The sequence below is a fragment of the Gastrolobium bilobum genome, unplaced genomic scaffold (genome assembly GCF_033153095.1).
Source record: "Gastrolobium bilobum isolate Gb01-03AN ecotype WA unplaced genomic scaffold, APGP_CSIRO_Gbil_v1 utg12914, whole genome shotgun sequence".
Lineage (NCBI taxonomy): Eukaryota > Viridiplantae > Streptophyta > Magnoliopsida > Fabales > Fabaceae > Gastrolobium > Gastrolobium bilobum.
The window spans coordinates 312,252-331,665 of record NW_026897469.1 but is presented as its reverse complement, the minus strand read 5'-3'; the positions used below and the strand labels follow the sequence as shown (position 1 = coordinate 331,665).

Here is a 19,414-nt window from a genome sequence, read left to right as displayed (position 1 = left end):
TTCAATTTTCATAGTGTAATAACATAAATCTATATATATATATATATATATATATATATATATATATATATATATATATATATAAGAGTTCAATGTTGGAAACTTCGCTGATGTGTCACTCCCTGCTTAATTCTGAAAATTGTGTTCACACTACATGTCATATAAAAACTTTCCTTCTTTGGTAAATTGGAAAAAGAATTTCTTTTAAAAATCGATATTTTTTTTTAAATCGAAAAATAAATGACCATTTGTAGTGGCAGACAAGGCATTGAATGTCCCACTGCCCATCACATTGGAATTGGTCAACTGATTTAATTGCTTTTTACATTGGAATTATTACTCAGCTGATTTAAAATTCGAATTTTGAGATGATTTGAAATTTTGAATTTAAATATGGATGGTGGGAAGAGATTTGGAAAGTTTTGGGTGGCAGACAACTCATTTAATTTCTGATTGCTTTTCTTTTGTTGCTTGCGTCGTCTATAAAAAGAAACGTTGTGCATTGTTATTTCGTTCTTCTGTCCTGTATACAATTTTTGCTAATTGTTTCATTGAGAAAAATAGCTTCTTTCTTTTCTTCTTTTCGTCTTCCAAAACAAGGAAGTTGAGGTTGTCTGAGAAGAAAAGGGGAGAGTTGTGTGAATTGCCCAAAGAGACGAACACTAACAGCAAATCAAGGAAGAACCTCCGATTCATTTACGTCATGGGAGAGTGCCTCCGATTCGTTTCTTCGTTTGTGTTTGTAGGTATTGTTGTTTATACTCTTTTGTTCGTTTTGTGTTTTTTATACTGATTCTCTTTTTTTTTCGTTTTTCAGGGCGAAAGGTTTCTTGCTACAGTGAATAGTTTTTGCCCGTGTTTTCTTTCTTCGTTCGTTTTTGTAGCTGATGTTGTATTTTTTTTTATTCCTTTATAAACAAATGATCTTAATTCGTTTTCATTTTTTGTATACTAATTTTCTTTTGATCGTTTTGTGTTCTGTATAATGATTCTTTTTTTTTGTTTTTTCAGGGCGGAAGGTTTCTTGCTACTGTGAATAGTTTTTGCCTGTGTTTTGTTTCTTCGTTCGTTTTTGTAGCTGATGTTGTATTTTTTTTGTTCCTTTATAAACAAATGATCTTAATTCGTTTTCATTTTTTCTATACTAATTTTCTTTTGATCGTTTTGTGTTCTGTATATTGATTCTCTTTTTTAATTTTTCAGGGCGGAAGGTTTCTTGCTACTGTGAATAGTTTTTGCCTATGTTTTGTTTCTTCGTTCGTTTTTGTAGCTGATGTTGTATTTTTTTTTGGTTCCTTTATAAACAAATGATCTTAATTTGTTTTCATTTTTTGTATACTAATTCTCTTTTGTTTGTTTTGTATTCTGTATACTTATTCTCTTTATTTCGTTTTTCAGGATGGAATGTTTCATGTTTCTTGCTACTGTGAATAGTTTTTTGCCTGTATTCAATGTCTTCGATGCTGTGTAGTGCTTGCCTGTGTTTTTTGTCTTCAACGTCTTCGATGCCTGTGAATAGTTTTTTGTCTTGATGCTGAAAAAGAATTTGTAACCGATGGATAAATTTCTAATAGCACAACATATTAATTTCATATTTTTTTAGAGAGTGTTTCTTCATTTTGTTGTGTTTGGGGCTCTTATTTTCTGTACCCAGAAAATAATTATTATTTCAACTTCTCATATTGTAATTGTCTTGATTCATAATATCAAATTCAAATTTCTAAATTATTTTCAGCTTTGTGTTCACACCCACAGGAATTTGAAATGTTTCCTATTATAATAACTTTTCATATTTTTAAAAACTCAATTAAGATCTCACTAACTCCTGCATTGGTATTTGCCAGGCCTATTAAAATTCCAGTAACTTTTAAAATTCGAAATTTAAACTTAATATAAGAGTAAAAAAAGTTCAGCATTAATTGGTGGCAAACATCTATATTAATACCCCCACTACTGCTTACCAAAAAAAAATACCCACACTACTTTTTCAAAATTCGAATTTTAAACATAATATAGGTAGAAAAAGATTTCAACATTAATTAGTGGCAGACAATTGTATTAATATCTCACTATTTTCTACATAGAAATGAGAATAATAATATTTATTGAAAAGTGTATATTAATTTAATACAAAAAATATGTTCAAAAAACCTCCTTTAGTTCGTTGAAAAGTTCATTAATGTATGTTGATGGAATAAAATTAAAATGAATACCAATTCCCTAAATTTTCAACATTTGAATTTATTGATGATTTTAATGGTGAGATAACGTATGCTACAATTAAAGTTTACAATCAAATACAAGTGAATGCATTAGTATCTATTATCAATGGAGTTATATAATTGTGACACTCGGTACAAAAATAATACAAAACGATAAGAAATTTTATACAAGTATTTTTTTAATAAAATAAAAATGTAAACGTTTTAAATTTATATGTATAACCAATTCAAAAAAGTATAAAATTATAAATTAAACGAAAAAATTAATTTTTTAAAGAATATTTATAATTAATTCCAAAGAATTTAAATTTTAAATTTTAATAAAATAAAAATGACATCTATCGTTTTGTAAAAAATAAATTACTTGTGATGATAATATCATCCACATAAACTAGAATATAGGTGCAGCTGCCATTAGAGCGAAGAATAAAGAGAGAGGGGTCACATTTGCTAGAAATGAAACCAAGATGATGAAAGAGTATCTCCAAAATTTTCAAACCAGGCCCTAGAAGCCTGTTTTAATCCATAAAGAGCCTTGGTGAGCTTGCATACTAGGGTCTTGTCAGTGACTTCAAAACCTGGAGGTTGAGACATATATACTTCTTCCAAGAGATCTCCATTAAGGAAAGCATTATTAACATCAAGTTGTTTTAAAGGCCATCCATGAAACAAAGCCAAGGTGAGGATAGTGCGAATAGTAATAGGCTTTACTACTGGGGAAAATGTTTCATTATAATCCTAGCCATATTGTTGATGAAAACCTTTGGCAACTAGCCTTGCCTTGTATTTATTAATTGTACCATCAGAATTTTCTTTAATTCTAAAGATCCATTTGCAACCAATGGGCTTCCTTGAGGCTGACAGAGGCATAAGAGACCATATTCCTGCTGAGAGCATCATATTCCTGCTGCATAGCTTGAGCCCATTTGGGGTCAGTTAGAGCTTGTTTAGCACTGGTTGGTTCCATATGAGCAGTGAAAATGGAAGGGACTGGACCTTTAGATCTGGTAATATAGTATGAGTAGGAGAGTGTATTTTAAGAGATTTATAGGGTTGATATTCAGATCCTAATGAAGGTGGAGAAGAAGATAAAGACATAGGAGAGACAGTGGACACAGGTGACTGCACTGCAGTATTTAAGGGTGGGGAGCTAGAGTTAGAAGACTGAGAAGGATTGATTTGCCTGGATGAGGGAGTAAAACTGGTGTTAGGAGATTTATCAGCAGTAGCAGAAGGTTGAGATGAACTGACTCTATTATGTGAGGAATTAGAGTTAGGTGAAATAGAGGATGATACTGCACTGTCAGAAGAAAAAGGCGGTATAGCACTGTCAGAAGAATGAAATGATGTATCATGTATCAAGTTAGGAGCAGAGTCATCGGTACGTCCAGAGAAGGAAACACTTGAATTGGTTCTTATTGCTGCAGTTGGTGACCCTGAGGTAGTGGTCTGAGGAAGTGATGGAGAGAATGTATTAGGAGAAGTAGAAGCTAGTGGGATGATATTGCTTGAGTAAGTGGAATTATTTGGGATGCTTGATGAGGTTGAAGAAAATATGAATGGAAAGGGAAATATGTGTTCATTAAAGAGTACATCTTTAGATATGTAAATTTCTCCATCAAGAGTTTAGGCATTTATAACCTTTGTGACTGGGTGAGTATCCTAGGAAAACACATTCCTGAGATCTGAAATCAAATTTGTGCTTATTGTATGGACGAAGTAGAGGAAAACAAGCACATCCAAATGTGCAAAGGATTTTATAATTAGGAAATGTTTTATAAAGTTCATAGTAGGGAATTTTGAAGTTTAAAGCTGATGTAGGCAGTCTATTTATTAAATAGACAGCTGTAAGAAAAGCATGATCCCAGTACTTAAGGGGAAGGAAAACATGTGCAAGAAGAGTCAGTCCCATGTCAACAATTTGTCCGTGTTTTCTTTCAACTAACCTATTTTGATGATGAATATGAGGACAAATCAGTCTATGAATTATTCCCAAGTCTGTAAGAAATTTTGTGAAGGGTCTAAATTCACCACCCAGTCAGTTTGGACAGATTTGATGCTGTGTTTAAATTGAGTGGAAACAAAGGAGTGAAACTGTTTGAAGATGCTTAATGATTCTGATTTTTGTTTGAGGGGATAAATCCATGTATACCTTGTTGTAACATCAACAAATGTAATATAATACATAAAGCCTTGAGATGAAGGAATGGGTGCAGGTCCCCACAAATCACTAAAAATAAGTGCAAAGGGCTCATTATATTCTGTGGAAAAAGGAAAATTAGATTTGAGAGACCATCAAATTTGCTGTTGCAAGAAAGTTCTCAGTGGTCGGAAACTGAGACTGAGTTGATTGTGGAGGTGTGAAGCCTGTGTTGAACCTCCACCAGCAGTTAGCAGCCTCGTGGCCATTTTTCCGGCAAAGTTGACAAGTCACGAGAAATCTGCCACCACTTCTTCCACCACGATTTCGACCGCGACCACCGAGCCATCCACCTCGCATAGGTTGAACGTAACTTCTTGAGTTATAATCTTGATCAAAAGGTCCTTGTAAAGAAGGTTGTAATTGTCTGGTGTTCCCCTGTTCTTGAGTTCCTAAAACAAGGGCGAACAGAGGACTGTTATGAGCTACATTAACTGAGTTCAGAGATAACGTACTTGCTTGAAATTTTGCGAGCATAGCTTCTTGAGCTAGGAGTTGTGATTCAAGATCTTTGAAACAACTAGAATCTCTTCCTCTGAAGTAATTGATGAATGGACCATAATCTTTAGGAAGTCCTTCAAGCACAGTTTGAATAAGTTCTCGATCGGAGAAAGGATCACCTATCGTTATCAACATATCACTGAGAGCTTTCACTCGAGCTAAAAGAATTTTATTGATGATTTCTTCAGAAAGAGTGGATTGAAGCCATGTAAGGAGCATCTTGTCTGTTCTCTCCCATTCAACGAACATTGGATTAACTATTTCAGCAACTTTATTTTCCTCTGATCGAAATCGAAGAAGAAAGTGGATTAACAAGATAGCGTTCCAATTGATGAGCTATTATCGGTGGTTCTACAATCTGCTTCCATAAAAGGAAGTTCTTGCTAGTTAATTTCACAGACAATTGTGTGTTGAACAATATAGGCAATTTGGAATCACCTAAAGCATTTTGATTTGCAGATGAGGCTGAATCTAGGGTGTTTTGTGTAGCGGAAGCCATGGAAGAAAGAAGAAAATGGATCAGGGCCCCAAGAATGGAGCTCTGATACCATAAACGAAGAATGTAAAGAGAGGGAAGAGAGAATTAGCGAATCTGAAAAGAGCTGAGTTTCAGAATTGTGAAAAATGATAACCACACTTTAGAGAATTACACAGGGGTCTATTTATAGACCTACTGAACTAAGCTAACTTCAGAGAGTTAATTAACTATACAATGTTAACTCACTGAGTTAGAATCTAACAGAAAACTAAGTCAGTTATTATTAGTTACAAGTCAGTTACTTTGTTGTAAGTTGTAACTGATTTTACAGGATATAAACTGAGCTACTCTAATATTGTTTAGTGCTTGTTTAAACTGAAGAGGACAACATATGTCAGATTTCTTTTGATGTCCAGATTCCTTGCTGTTGTCATACACATTCCTCTTCTTTTGAAGTTTTAATATTTTATGTATCCTAATGCAGGTTCTAGATGCGAGGGACCCACAAGGCACAAGATGCTACCATTTAGAGAAGCATTTGAAGGAGAACTGCAAGCACAAACACATGGTTCTTTTGTTGAACAAGGTTATTTACATCATTTTGTGTTTGTCATTGTTCAAGAATGTTGATAATCGATAAATACTGTAAATTGCTATCATGTAATGTAATTAACATCTTAAATCTTTATTTTTTGGTCAGTGTGATCTAATTCCTGCTTGGGCAACAAAAGGATGGCTTAGAGTTTTGTCGAAAGAATATCCAACTCTAGCATTCCATGCAAGCATTAACAAGTCTTTTGGAAAGGTATTTCTGATACACTTGACTAATTTGTTTACTTTATTTATCTGCTAATTTGCTGTAATGTGTTACTTAATGAAAAAAAGGATAATTGACGTTGGGGATAACACATCTTTCTTTCCTCTCCTTCAACCATTCTGCATCTGCAGTTATTTGCTGCTTATTGTTCATTTTTGTGCCTAGGGTTCCCTTTTATCGGTTCTCAGGCAATTTGCTCGATTGAAAAGCGATAAGCAAGTAATATCTGTTGGATTTGTTGGATATCCAAATGTTGGGAAGTCATCAGTGATTAATACATTGCGTACAAAGAATGTAATAGTTCTTTCTCCTTATCTGCTTCTGATTTTCAGCTTAAGCTGTTGTTAATGAGTTTGTGTGTTGGAATAAGCATTTTAGCTTGTTGACTAACATGTGTCCTATTATTTGCCAAAGGTTTGCAAGGTTGCTCCAATTCCAGGGGAAACGAAAGTCTGGCAGTATATAACTCTTACAAAGAGGATCTTTTTGATTGATTGTCCAGGTGTTGTTTACTACAACAATGACTCTGAAACAGATGTTGTGCTGAAGGGTGTGGTATGTTTTCTCCTGTTTTCTCTAGTTTTGGTTGTCATGTGCTTTAACAAAGAATATTTGTTCAGATTAGCTATGCAAGTAAAAAGAATGCTACTGTTTAGGGATATGGTGTTAACCAATCAACCTGGTAGTCTCCTGAGATATCACCTATTTTGTGAGTTTGTGGTGCATTAATCATTGCGATTGGTAGGATTCTGATTCCGACCCAGAAATTGCTATTCTTAGATTTTTTTAAGACTGAATGACAAGTATATTACCTCTTTGGGTGTTACTTAACCCAGGAAATGACATGCTAGTGGTATTATTTATAGCATTCATGCCGACAAAATATGATTGTGATCAGTATTGATTCCCCCTTATGTTAATTTGTCAGAATGGTGACTTTATTATCCGATGTAATTGTGTATTGAGTGATATTGTGTTAACCAATCAATCTGGCATCTCCTGAACGATCATAGCTTTTATTATGTTATATTATATATAGTGATAGTCAGGACTCATGCTTGTTTTGCTTGCCCAATGGATAATTCACTCCTGCTTGCATGTGGTAATAGAAGTACTTGTGGAATTCATTTTGCATATTAATTGGTAGATATATTATTATTATCATCATTCGAGTCAGGCTAAATACCTGTTATATTTCCAGGTACGTGTAACAAACTTGCAAGATGCTACGGACCATATTGGTGAGGTTTTGAAACGTGTGAAGAAGGAGCACTTGGAAAGAGCATATAAAATAAAAGAGTGGTACAGTTCTCTGTCTCCTTAACTCAATGGTGACAAGTAGATTTTTGATAAGTGTCCTCCTTTTGTATTCTTGTGTTTGCTGAAAACAACCCAAGTTTGCCAGTTAATCTTTGGCGCTGACAAGATCTGTGCTATTGTAGTTGATAGTGAACAACATTTTCTCTCCATGTCATACAATCAACCCACATGAAATTTATAGAAGTGGATTAAAGCCAACACTTCATAAAATGTTAACATATCTTTCTGTGCAGGTCATCTTTTAAGGTTTTTCTTTTCATTTGCCAATAGGTTTAGCCTCTAGTGACAGATTATGCACAGTAAGGTGGTGATGACATGATCATTCTTCTTGTGTCTGTTATGTGCAGTTTGTGCTTGCCTTGATTTGCTTGTCTCTGTCATTATAGCTTTGGTTTTATGCAAAATCTTTTTCTTGTCATCAGGGATGATGAAAATGACTTCCTACTTCAGCTTTGCAAATCAAGTGGCAAACTTCTGAAGGTATTCTTTTTGATCCAGAGTCCTAGTTTATATTTGAAAGATATTTCCTTGTAGCATTGTTGTTGAGACATCAGCCCTCTTAATGTGTTCTTGCTTTCCCCAATTTAGCCAAGACTAGAAATGCTATTTGTGTGTGCAAATTCATCTATATATGGTATGACTATCCTGACTGACTATGAACCAAAGCAACATCTATTTCATGTCTGTATCCTGTGCTTGTTTATCTTCTTTAAGAAGGAAACGGTGCAACTCAATGTACTTTTCCCTTTAATGACAGTAGTATGTCAATTATTTCATCTGAGTGTTCCTGCAATGTGTTTTCCTTGAGGCTTTTTGCTTTGGTAAGACAGGATGACAGACTTTAATGTGATTGTTACTTATAATGGTTTTTTCAGGGCGGTGAACCTGACCTGATGACTGCAGCAAAGATGATGCTTCATGACTGGCAGAGGGGTAAAATTCCGTTTTTTGTTCGTCCTCCCAGGCAGGATGACATGTCCGAGGAACCTAGTGTTAATGGTGTAGATGTTGATGATGCTGTTGACGGTAATCAGGCATCTGCTGCTTTTAAAGCTATCGGTAATGTTCTTGCATCCCAGCAGCAAAGAAGTGTACCTGTTCAAAGGGATTTATATAGCGAAAATGAGTTGAAGGGAGAATCTACTGACCAACTTCCTAAAACCGGCGATAATACAAACACAGAAATTCTGACCCCCGACAGTGACACATCTGAGCAGGGTCTAGCCACTGAGTTACCATCCTAGCAGCTTCTTTCTGCTGAGCTGGTCCTAACAAGTGAGTCATAAGTTTTGGTTGCAGGCATAGCCGTTTGGGAACTCTTATGTATATTGTCCGTTGGTTTTATTTCCAACCCTAAAAAAAGCTCTGAAGAGAACAAGCTCCCTTTCCCTTACATCTTCCATATTGGGACTTCATCTGCCTCACAAATACGCATGTCAAATGCATTAATTTTGCGTTCGGGAATTCTGTTTTTGTCCTGTAAATTAAGCTTCACTGAAGGTCGTCGACTGATCTTTGGACGCAGACGAAATAGATAGAGTATCCAGTTATGGAGATCATAAGAACATGCAGGATTTTGGTTTGTTGAGCGTTAGTTTTAGTGATATATTTTGCACTATGGTAGAAATTTTGTTTTATGTAATTGCAAATTGGTCCTAAGTTGTAAACGAGGATATAAGTAACATTTTTCTTAATTAATGCCATTACTTTGTCATCCATGTTATGGTGATTTGGAGAAGTTTGGATTGATTGCTGTCATCTCTAACAGGATATATTTAATTTAAGAGCATGCATTTGGAGGTTTTATTTTCAATTCATTTTCAAGTTAATATATATATATATATATATATATATATATATATATATATATATATATATATATATATAAATTCAACTTACCTTGTTGAAGAAAAAGTTATTTTTTTAAAAAAATAAGTTAATTTAAACAATCTTAATATTTAAGGGTTTAGTGTTTAGTGTTTAGTGTTTGTCTTTTTAAAGGATATGAAGTTATGTCATTTTAAGTGAGAGAAAGATATAAGTAATTGAAATTATGGGAGAGAGAGTGAATTTTTTTTTAAAAGTTAAATAAAAAAATATTAGATTATATTTTTATCTCTTTTAAAATAATATAATTATATCTTCAAAAAGATAAATAATTTTTTCAATATTTAAATGGTCAAACAATCTTTTAACTCATAAGGACCTCTGATCCAATGAATCGTAACTCATAAGAATCTCTTATACCATGAGGCGTTGAGCTCCAAAATTCAATGTCTTTGTCCCCAATAAATACCCTCATGGAATGTATAAATGGTCCCTCTCACATGTAAAAGATAGAAAAGGAAAACAAACAAAAAAAACAAGAATAAAATGGTCAAAAAAAAATTTTGATTGTGAGTGAGACCAGGGAAAGTTAACATGTGCCGGGATCATGTTAACTTTTTAGTCCATATTGATGGTCTAATGACTTGACATTTGGTAGCAACTTTGATGTGATTGTTTGGTAAGTATTTGAGTAGAAACTGTAAAGTGCAGCTGCAGGTAAGGTTTAGAGATAACATACAATTTGTTTTGTCCTTCAAATTTATGTTTATACAAATCAATTTTAAAAGTGAACTTCATTAAAAGTTAATTTTCTTAGTTACGTTACCGAAATGTTAAGTTACATATCTATTAGGGGTGATCGCGGTCTAGATTGAATCGGTTTTGGAAACAAAAATCATCTGATTCAATTCCTTCGCTTTGATCATGTAATCGTCCATTCGGCTTGGATTTTTTTTCAAATCCGATCCGATCCAATCCAATTTTTTTCGGTTTGGATTGGATCGGTTTTCGGTTTTTTGAAAATCTTAAAATTTGTTTCATGATTACTGTGCAAATAACATCTTTTGTATATATTGCCTTTGTAATTTTTTTTAAAATACAAAACATAAGTAAACGATAATATAATTTTTGTTTTTTAGACAATGAGACATGAGCTCTACATAGATGAAATTTTGTTGATGAGATGTGACTAGGTTTTTTCTTGGGTTTAGTTGATGGGTTAATGAATCTTGGGTTTATCGGTTTAGGGAAAGACCCAAGTAGGTAGAGGGAAATTAATATATTGGATCGGTTTTCATCTACCAATTCAAAAATCGATCTAATCTAATTAAAATTTGCAATTTTTTTCGGTTTTTGATTTATCGATTTATTCGGTTATCGATTTTTCGGTTCGGTCATCGCAGTTTGAATCGGTTTGAATCGTTGATCAACACCCCTAATATCTATGCAACATTATTTGCTAACTAAATTCCTTGTAGAAAATGTTAAGCAAATTTTGCCCAAAGAGTGAATTGTTGGGGTTGAAATATAATATTAAGCGAAACAATTAGGGACTCGGGCGAAATAATTTGGGGTAAGTGACATAAATCTTCATGCTCTACGCTATAAAGGGAATTAGTCTAATCCAAATGGATGTAAATACTTTTGAAAAATCAAAAATAAAAATAAAAATTACTTACTTAAATTTATAGACAATATATATCATTACTTTGTACATTCAAAATGTCATTCTATCCCATCCCAAATAAATGTATTTAATTTATGTAAAACTCTCTATAATCAAAGTAATGATATCATTTAAGAATTATATTAGAAAATTTAAGGGTTTTATTCCTTTCTCTGATCGGTGGTCTCCTTGGCTCACTGCCTCTCCTACCCTTGTGTGTATCATATGCCCCTTCTTCAACAATAACCTTGTCCTCAAGGTTGATTTCAGGATGTGCCATGCGCAAGTATTGCTCGTGCTCCCAGGAAGCATCCTCTGGTGGGGAATCAGACCACTGGATGAGGAACTCTCGCTGATAAGAACCATGAGTTACTGCTTCCCTGGAAGAAAGAATAGCGATTGGGACCTGTATGGGTCTGTTATCAACTGATAACTGGGGAACATAAACGGGTTTGGGAGAATCTGTACCAAACCATGGTTTGAGCAATGATACATGAAACGTTGAATGTATTTTACAATCGGCAGGAAGGTCCAGCTGATAAGCGACTGGGCTGACAACCTTGGTAATCTGGAAAGGTCCAAAAAAACGTTTTCCTAGTTTGTGATTGCATCTTCTCTCCACCGAAACCTGGCGGTATGGTTGGAGCTTCACCCACACGAAATCTCCAACAGCAAACACTTTGTCCTGCCGATGTTTGTCAGCTTGGCTCTTCATCCTGTTACGAGCACGAATTAAAGAAGCTTTCAACCCTTTTAATAATTCGTTTCTTTCCTGCAGCAAGGAGTCTAGGGTGTCTACCTTCACCAGCCCTCGAGGATAATAAGGCAACATCACCGGTTGCTTGCCATATAAAGCTTCAAATGGTGACATTCCAATAGCCGAATGGACTGCCGTATTATAGTGATACTGTGCCCAACAAAGAAATTGAGACCAAGAATGGGGCTTCTCATGACAAAAGATCCTGAGATACTGTTCAACATATCTATTTGTTACCTCGGTTTGGCCATCCGTTTGAGGATGATAAGCCGTACTAGCCTTCAACGTGGTGCCACTCTGCTTGAATAAGTTGACCCAAAATTGGCTTAAAAAGATTTTGTCTCGGTCTGATATTAATGACCTAGGAAAACCATGATTCCTAACAATCATATCACAAAAAAGGTGTGCTACTTTGGCAGCTGTGAATGATGTAGGTAAGGCCCCAAAGTAAGCAAACTTACTTAATCTGTCAACAGTGACCAAGATGGAAGTATTGCCATGAGACAAAGGTAAACCCACAATGAAATCTAAGGTGAGGTCTTCAAACACTCCTTCGGGAGTTGGTAGTGGCTGCAGTAGGCCCTGTGGAGCTGATGTGGGAGATTTAAATTGTTGGCACACTTGGCAATCTCGGACATAAGCTTTAACATCCTTGCGCATTGAATCCCAGTAAAAGGATGATGATATCCTTAATAGAGACCGAAGCACCCCAGCATGTCCTCCCAAGGTGGAATCATGAGCTTCGTGTAAAATTTCTGGTATGAGCTTGGAGTGAGGACTCAACAGAAAACGTTGCTTATGAAATAACATACCCTCCTTCACCGAAATTTGTGGTATTGAACCCGGATCAGTTGCCACTCTCTGATGTAAAGAACTCAAGTATATGTCACTACCATTTTCATCTTTGATTCGAGACAGTAGATCAAAAGATGGTTCCCCAATTAAGGCATGGACTGTAGCAAGGCTTTCCTCTTCAAAACAACGGGATAACCCATCTGCCACTATATTTAATGGACCAGGTTTATATTCAATATTGAATGAATATCCTAGTAACTTACACAAGTATTTCTGCTGCTCCATGGTTTGAATGGTTTGCCCCAACAGTTCTTTGATACTTCTATGATCTGTCCGGATAGTAAAATGAGCTCCAAGTAGGTATTGTCGCCACCTCTTCACTGCTTCACAGATAGCATATAACTCTCGCACATAGGTAGAGGCTGTAGCTAGTCTGGGTCCCAATCTTTTGCTGAAGAAGGACACGGGTCTGTTCTGCTGTAATAAAACTGCCCCAATGCCTGAGTTGGAAGCATCAGTTTCTAGGACAAATGGAAGATTGAAGTTAGGTAACACCAAAACAGGGGTGCTTGCCATTGCCAGCTTTAAAAATTCAAAAGCTGTTTGGGCTTGTTCGCTCCAAATAAAAGCTCCTTGCTTCAACAAATCTGTGAGGGGAGATGCTATAGTAGCATAATTTTTGACAAAACGACGATAATAACCGGTAAGACCAAGAAATCCCCGTAATTGTTTGATTGACTTTGGTGGTGGCCAAGATAACATTGCTTCTATTTTTTTATCATCCGCATGGACTCCTCGATGTGACACCTTATGACCAAGGTAGTCAATCTCCTCCACACCAAAGGCACATTTACTCATTTTGACAAAAAAATGATTCTGTTTGAGAGTGTCCAAAGTAACCTGCATATGTTGTATATGATCCTGTAATGAAGAACTAAAGACAAGAATGTCATCAAAAAAGACGATAATAAATCTACGTAAGAAAGGGCGAAACAGATTATTCATCACTGCTTGAAAGGTGCTTGGAGCATTTGTCAAGCCAAACGGCATGACCAAATATTCGTAGTGGCCCTCATGCGTGCGGAAGGCTGTCTTGGGTATGTCTTGAGGTAACATTCTTATTTGGTGGTATCCAGCTCTCAAATCAAGCTTGGAAAATATGATAGACCCTCCCAATTCATCGATTAGTTCTTCAATCGTAGGCATGGGAAACCTATCCCGAACAGTAAGGGCATTAAGAGCCCTATAATCAATACACATGCGCCACGTTTTATCTTGTTTCTTAACCAATAAAACTGGAGAAGAGTAAGGACTTGTGCTGTATCTAATGAAACCCGAAGCCAACAATTCGGTTACTTGCTTCTCTATCTCTTCTTTTTGATGATAACCATACCTATATGGTTTTACATTGACTGCTTTGGATCCTGGCTCCAAATGTATGGCATGGTCTATAAAACGAAATGGTGGCAAAGACTTGGGAATGGAAAATACCTCTTGATACTCCACCAACAGTTGCCACAATTCTGGAGGAACAGTTGATTTCAGCTTAACCAATTCACTATCCACTGTAACCCCAACTTGGTGTTGCGTGTCACCAGCTAAGGATAAGCAGCCGCCAACAGCAGGAGTATCTTGTAATTCTGTCTGAGAATCGCCTTTTAATTGCACCAACTTTCCTTGCCAAGCAAACTCCATGGTTAACTGATTATAGTCATGTGTCACCTTCCCCAATAATTCCAGCCATGTCATGCCCAAAATAATTTCCAGGGAGTCAAGATCAAGGACCCATAAGTCCATCTCAAATGTATGGCCCTGTACCATCAATTTCACCTTCGGACATTTGCTATCACAAACTAAGAACTCACCATTACCTAGGAAAACTCTCATTTTCCTTATACGTATCATTGGAAGCTGTAGGGTTAAAGCTAGCTCTCTCTGTATAAAGCTATGCGTGCTACCAGTATCCACAAGGAATGTCACTGTGTGACCTTGAATGGTGGTGACAAAAGTCAAGGCCCTGGAGTTGTGTGATTCAGACAAAGAGTGTAGAGCAGCATCTTCATTGGCCGCACCAGTACCATTAAAATTCCAGACAATCTCCTCACCTTCCTCCTCTTCTTCCATCTCTTCCCCCACCATTAGTAGAAACTTCCCTTTACATCTGTGTCTATTATTCCATTTCTCATCGCAGCTGAAACAGAGACCTAATTCACGTCTCCTAGTCCACTCCTCCTGAGACATTCTCTTAATAGGAACCTGTGATATTGAAGCTGGAGATGAGTTGTTCTGAACTGTGGAAGATTGGGAGACTATGGTTTTGGTAGGAATTGTATTGCCCACCGAAGATGAAACACTTGAAGTTGGATGTGTCATGCCTTCACTTGACTGAGAATTGCGAAATTGATTTCTCCGCAATGGGTTGGAATAACCAGTATTCAGAGAAACTTTTAATTCGGTGTAATGAGCATCATAAACAAATGCAAAATGCATTGCCCGTTGAAGGGTGGTGGGTTCATGAAGTTCAATGGCTCTTCTCAAATCAGGGGCTAAACCCGATACAAAAAAACTCAGTAATAAACCATCATCCACATTAGTAGTTTGATTCATCAACTTCTCAAATTCAGCCAAATAATCCTTGAGTGTTCCTGTCTGAGATACCTTAGAAAGCATACCAGTAATGTTCTGATGTGGCTTCACACCAAACCGCTGCTTTAGTGCTTGCGTGAATTCTGGCCAAGCTCGAATGGTTCCTCCTTTATAGGTCCACTGGAACCATGCCGAAGCGGGACCGTCCATCCTCAAACCTGCAAGTTGAACCTTTAATCCCGGTGGAATCCGCTGCAAATCGAAGAAGATTTCTGTTCGGAAAATCCAAGTATCTGGATTATTGCCATCAAACAGTGGAATCTCCATCTTTACGAATTTCAGCAACGATCTTGGGTCGACAATTTCCCTGTGCCCCAAATCATGCTGATTCTCCGGTGCATGTCGTGGTTCTTGTTGAATCTCCGACGAACTTTTCGAATCTGAATGAAGAGCTCCTATTGATTCGGTCAATTGCTGCATCTGTGCCAAAATTAACGAAATCTGATTTTGTGATTCATCGAAACGTTGTTGCAAGGATGCAACAACATCTGCCAATTCCTGAACCCGCATCGTGAGAAGAGAACAAGGATGAAAGCACCAGTGTTAGACTCTACCAGAGCAACCGGGGAGAGAAGAACCAGAAAAGATGCAAAAATGGGTAAACTCTGAGCAACAGAGAGAAGAACGATTATTATTCAACACAATGGGTTTCTTTTTTACAAAACAAATGGATATCCCAGATTAGGGTCTACATTACCCTTTTATACAATTCCTATTCTCCCACACTTACACGTGTCTACTTTACTATCATCCTATATGACTTACACCTGCCTATCTACTTCTCATTGAATGTACACGTGTCTTTACAACAGAAAGTCTTTAAATCTTGAAGATGGAATCCTTTCTCTGATCGGTGGTCTCCTTGGCTCACTGCCTCTCCTACCCTTGTGTGTATCATAGAAACCACAACCATGATGCCCAAACCAGCCAAAACGCCAAAGACATTCCTAGTGTGCTCCTACCCGGATCACACACCATGACACGCAGTCAACTGGAACTCCCTCCTGGAGACCTATCCAGCGGAAGTCCGAAAATGCCCGAAGGCTAATAAAACTGTCTACTGGCCAGAGACTCGGTACCGCAGTACCCATAGCAATAATGCATGCATGCTCATGTGTTCTATACTATTCATACACACTTCCTACCGTTGCCATCAACTGGCAAGGTGGAACAGAAAAGGGGAACAAGCCCCAGTACCAAGAGGTTACCTTAAATCGTGTTTCCACAAGCTCCGCAGCAGCTTATCCCTCAACTCGGTACACAGCGAAATGCCTACACAGAGGACATTCCCAATCACTCTCAGTTCAACCAATACATGTTAATTTATAATTACACATGCAATGCACCAATTTCTTACCTCAATCCACTTGGTCCCGGACCAAGGGCAACTCACTGATTCAAGATTCGGGATTCAGGTCGACGTACGGCAACCTATACAATAACGTACATCCATCAGTACTCGTCAAATAGTATCAAAACGCAAAATCACAAAGATCCTCCCCATCCTCCCTTGATGGTTCGGCCATTGTAGTGTAAATGTGAGATTTATTTTTCTAAATTTTCTTTTTCATTTTGTTACGTCTCATTAGGTTGTCAATAGGCCAGTTCAAGTGCCGGTTCGTCATTTTCGCGTCGAATTACATCAAAACGCGAAAATCGCCAAATCACCCTTTTTCCCTTTGGAGGTTCGGCCATGTAGGTGTAAATTTGAGATTTATTTTCCTAAATTTTCTTTCTCATTTTATAGCACTCCCTTAGGTTGTTTAGAGGCTAGTTTAATCATCGTTTTTCCGTTTTTCGACATTTACGCATCGTTTTGCGAAATATTTCATTCTGGGCTCATTTAGGTCTCTAAACACAATTTACTTTTCCCATTGATTCAAACACTCTCCAATCACAACACAACCCATCTAAGCACCATATAACTACACAAATCATCATCCAAATCATTTTTCAACATCAATTCCTCAATTTTTCCTCAAAGGTTCGAATTTTACCCTATGGCATTCCAAGGAATTTCCATTCAATTTTAATCATTCCAACCTTCACACAACCTATTATATCATCATACCATCATGCCACAATTCATCAAACAAGTCTCAACACCAAAATTCACAAGTCCAAAATCATGATCATCAAATTTTTCTAAGTTAAATTCATCAATTTTCACCAATAAATTTCATCGCATTTCTAGCTTTAATACATCATTCTAACACATTATCATCTAATACACATTTTCAAATTGAGCTCTCTAACACAACACATCATCAAATCAAGCTTTAGGTTTCCAAAAATTCAATCACAATTAAACCATGTAAATGAGATGGAAACATACTCACAACAAAGGCTAGAAGCTAACCCAAGACTTCTCCAAGCAATGGAAGATCAAAAAGCTCCATGGACAACCATTTTTTCTCCAAAATTTCGTGGCTGTAAATGGCCAATATCTCCCCAAATACACGGTTTCAAGGCTCAAGAGTGGTACCAATGTGTTTAGAAGGTTGTTTCCAATTTGAATGCAAATGGGGTTTTTGGGGGAGGGGCTGCGGGTTTCATGAAGAAGAAGGGAGGAAAGTGATGCATGAATAGTGCCAAGCACATGTGGCTTAAGTCACTTAAGTGGGGTGGGTCCCACCGCCACCTCACGCGATTTAAAACTAATTCGAATTTTCCTCCGATTCCACTAAACGTCCGTAAATTCACAACCTATTTAGAAACTCAAATTTTTAACATTAACTATTCCCCTTTAATTAGGCTTGATCAGATGAATTCAGAGTCCTCCATTCGTTCGAAGAAAACACCGTTTTAAGCTATTGCGCGAGTCGTTGGCACGCTTCCCCAAAACGACTTACTTTCATCAGATTTTATCAAAATTCATATTTCCTAACTCAATAAAGCATTTATAACTCATATTTGAAACCTAGAGCTCAAAATTCAACTGGCACGTTTTACGGTGCAATCGTAACGCGGTATTTTTACCCGCGAAAAATACTATTCACTGATTTTTCTGAAACTTGCCTATCCACTCAATTTTTCGTTCTGAACCCATTTCCAGGGTTATTTTTACCATCTGAGACCTTCTACTCAATTTTTATCTTCCTAGGGTTGCGTGTTGGCTAATTACCGTTTTGCCCTTTCTTTGTATTTGGCATAATCTTTAGGATTTTCACTAATCCATCACTTCATTGCTCACTTAATATTTTAATTACTTGATTTCAAATTGTGAGGTGTTATATATAGCAGGATCCTTTGATACTGGTGTCAAATTTAAAGTTTGACACCTCATTTGAGAGCCGTTAGATCAATAGATGCTTACAAATCAGAGTCGTTGATCTTTTTTGATCTAACGGCTTTTAGATAAGACGTCAAACTTCAAATTTGACACTAATGTCAAAGGATCTTACCTATATATATATATATATATTGCTCATAATCTTTTATTTATTATATATTTAATTATAAATTTAGTTTAATTAACGGTTGAATTAATGACCAAATAATCTGGATTTGGATCGAGTCAATATCGATCCGAATATAATAATATTAGTTCAAACGGATGAAAAGTCTCTTTTTTTAATAGATAAACCCATAAAATGTCGGTAGGATCCACAAGAAAATACTAATAAATAGAATAATCTTAATATTGGGCAAAAAAATTAAAATAATGTATTTAAATTAAATAATTACGCATTTAATGCTGTTTTGTAAAAAATTACACATCTACTGCACAATGTGATCCCCAGCTGAATCGGCCAATGTCCTCAAATCCTCCACCTAGTAACGGGACAAGCCGGCAACCAAAATTGCTACCTCCAGACTTGTCCGCCAGCAACCAAGTCCCCAACATCCGGGCAATGTGGGCTTTTGTGAAGTAGATCTCGGCAGCCAAGGGCGGACCTACATGGGGGGCGTGCATGGGCGCCCGCCCCCCTCTAAAATCTGAAAAAAAATGTCTACATCCCAAAAAAAATACGTAGTATATTTCGTTTTTCATAACTGGTGGGTTACTTTAGCAAAACTAGTATTGTGTGCTCTTTGGATCTGAAATGAGTTGCATTGATTTCATCTTGTTGATGATGGGTACAATCTTTTTGTTCAAAGCTTTCGACTTCACTTTCTGAGTTCTCTTCTTTTGCTTCATTTGATACCCAAAATCTGTTAGCATAAGAAAGAAACTCGATACCC

At 36.6% G+C, this 19,414-nt stretch overlaps 1 protein-coding gene across 1 annotated transcript; it reads left to right on the top strand.

The window, feature by feature from the left end:
• The first annotated feature begins 5,888 nt into the window (after positions 1 to 5,888).
• On the top strand, positions 5,889 to 8,922 carry LOC133307140 (nuclear/nucleolar GTPase 2-like). The gene is made up of 7 exons (XM_061507579.1): positions 5,889 to 5,987; positions 6,102 to 6,206; positions 6,384 to 6,512; positions 6,633 to 6,773; positions 7,420 to 7,520; positions 7,961 to 8,018; positions 8,414 to 8,922. The coding sequence occupies exons 1-7, from the start codon at positions 5,967 to 5,969 to the stop codon at positions 8,780 to 8,782; spliced, it is 924 nt and encodes a 307-aa protein (XP_061363563.1). The 5' UTR covers positions 5,889 to 5,966; the 3' UTR covers positions 8,783 to 8,922.
• Positions 8,923 to 19,414: the final 10,492 nt, after the last annotated feature.

Bases quoted from the DNA above. Each gene is read 5' to 3' on its own strand.
- LOC133307140 (XM_061507579.1), top strand. From the start codon at position 5,967: ATGGTTCTTTTGTTGAACAAG. The intron at 6,513-6,632 runs GTAATAGTTCTT...TATTTGCCAAAG, and splicing joins ATACATTGCGTACAAAGAAT to GTTTGCAAGGTTGCTCCAAT. The intron at 8,019-8,413 runs GTATTCTTTTTG...TGGTTTTTTCAG, and splicing joins CAAGTGGCAAACTTCTGAAG to GGCGGTGAACCTGACCTGAT.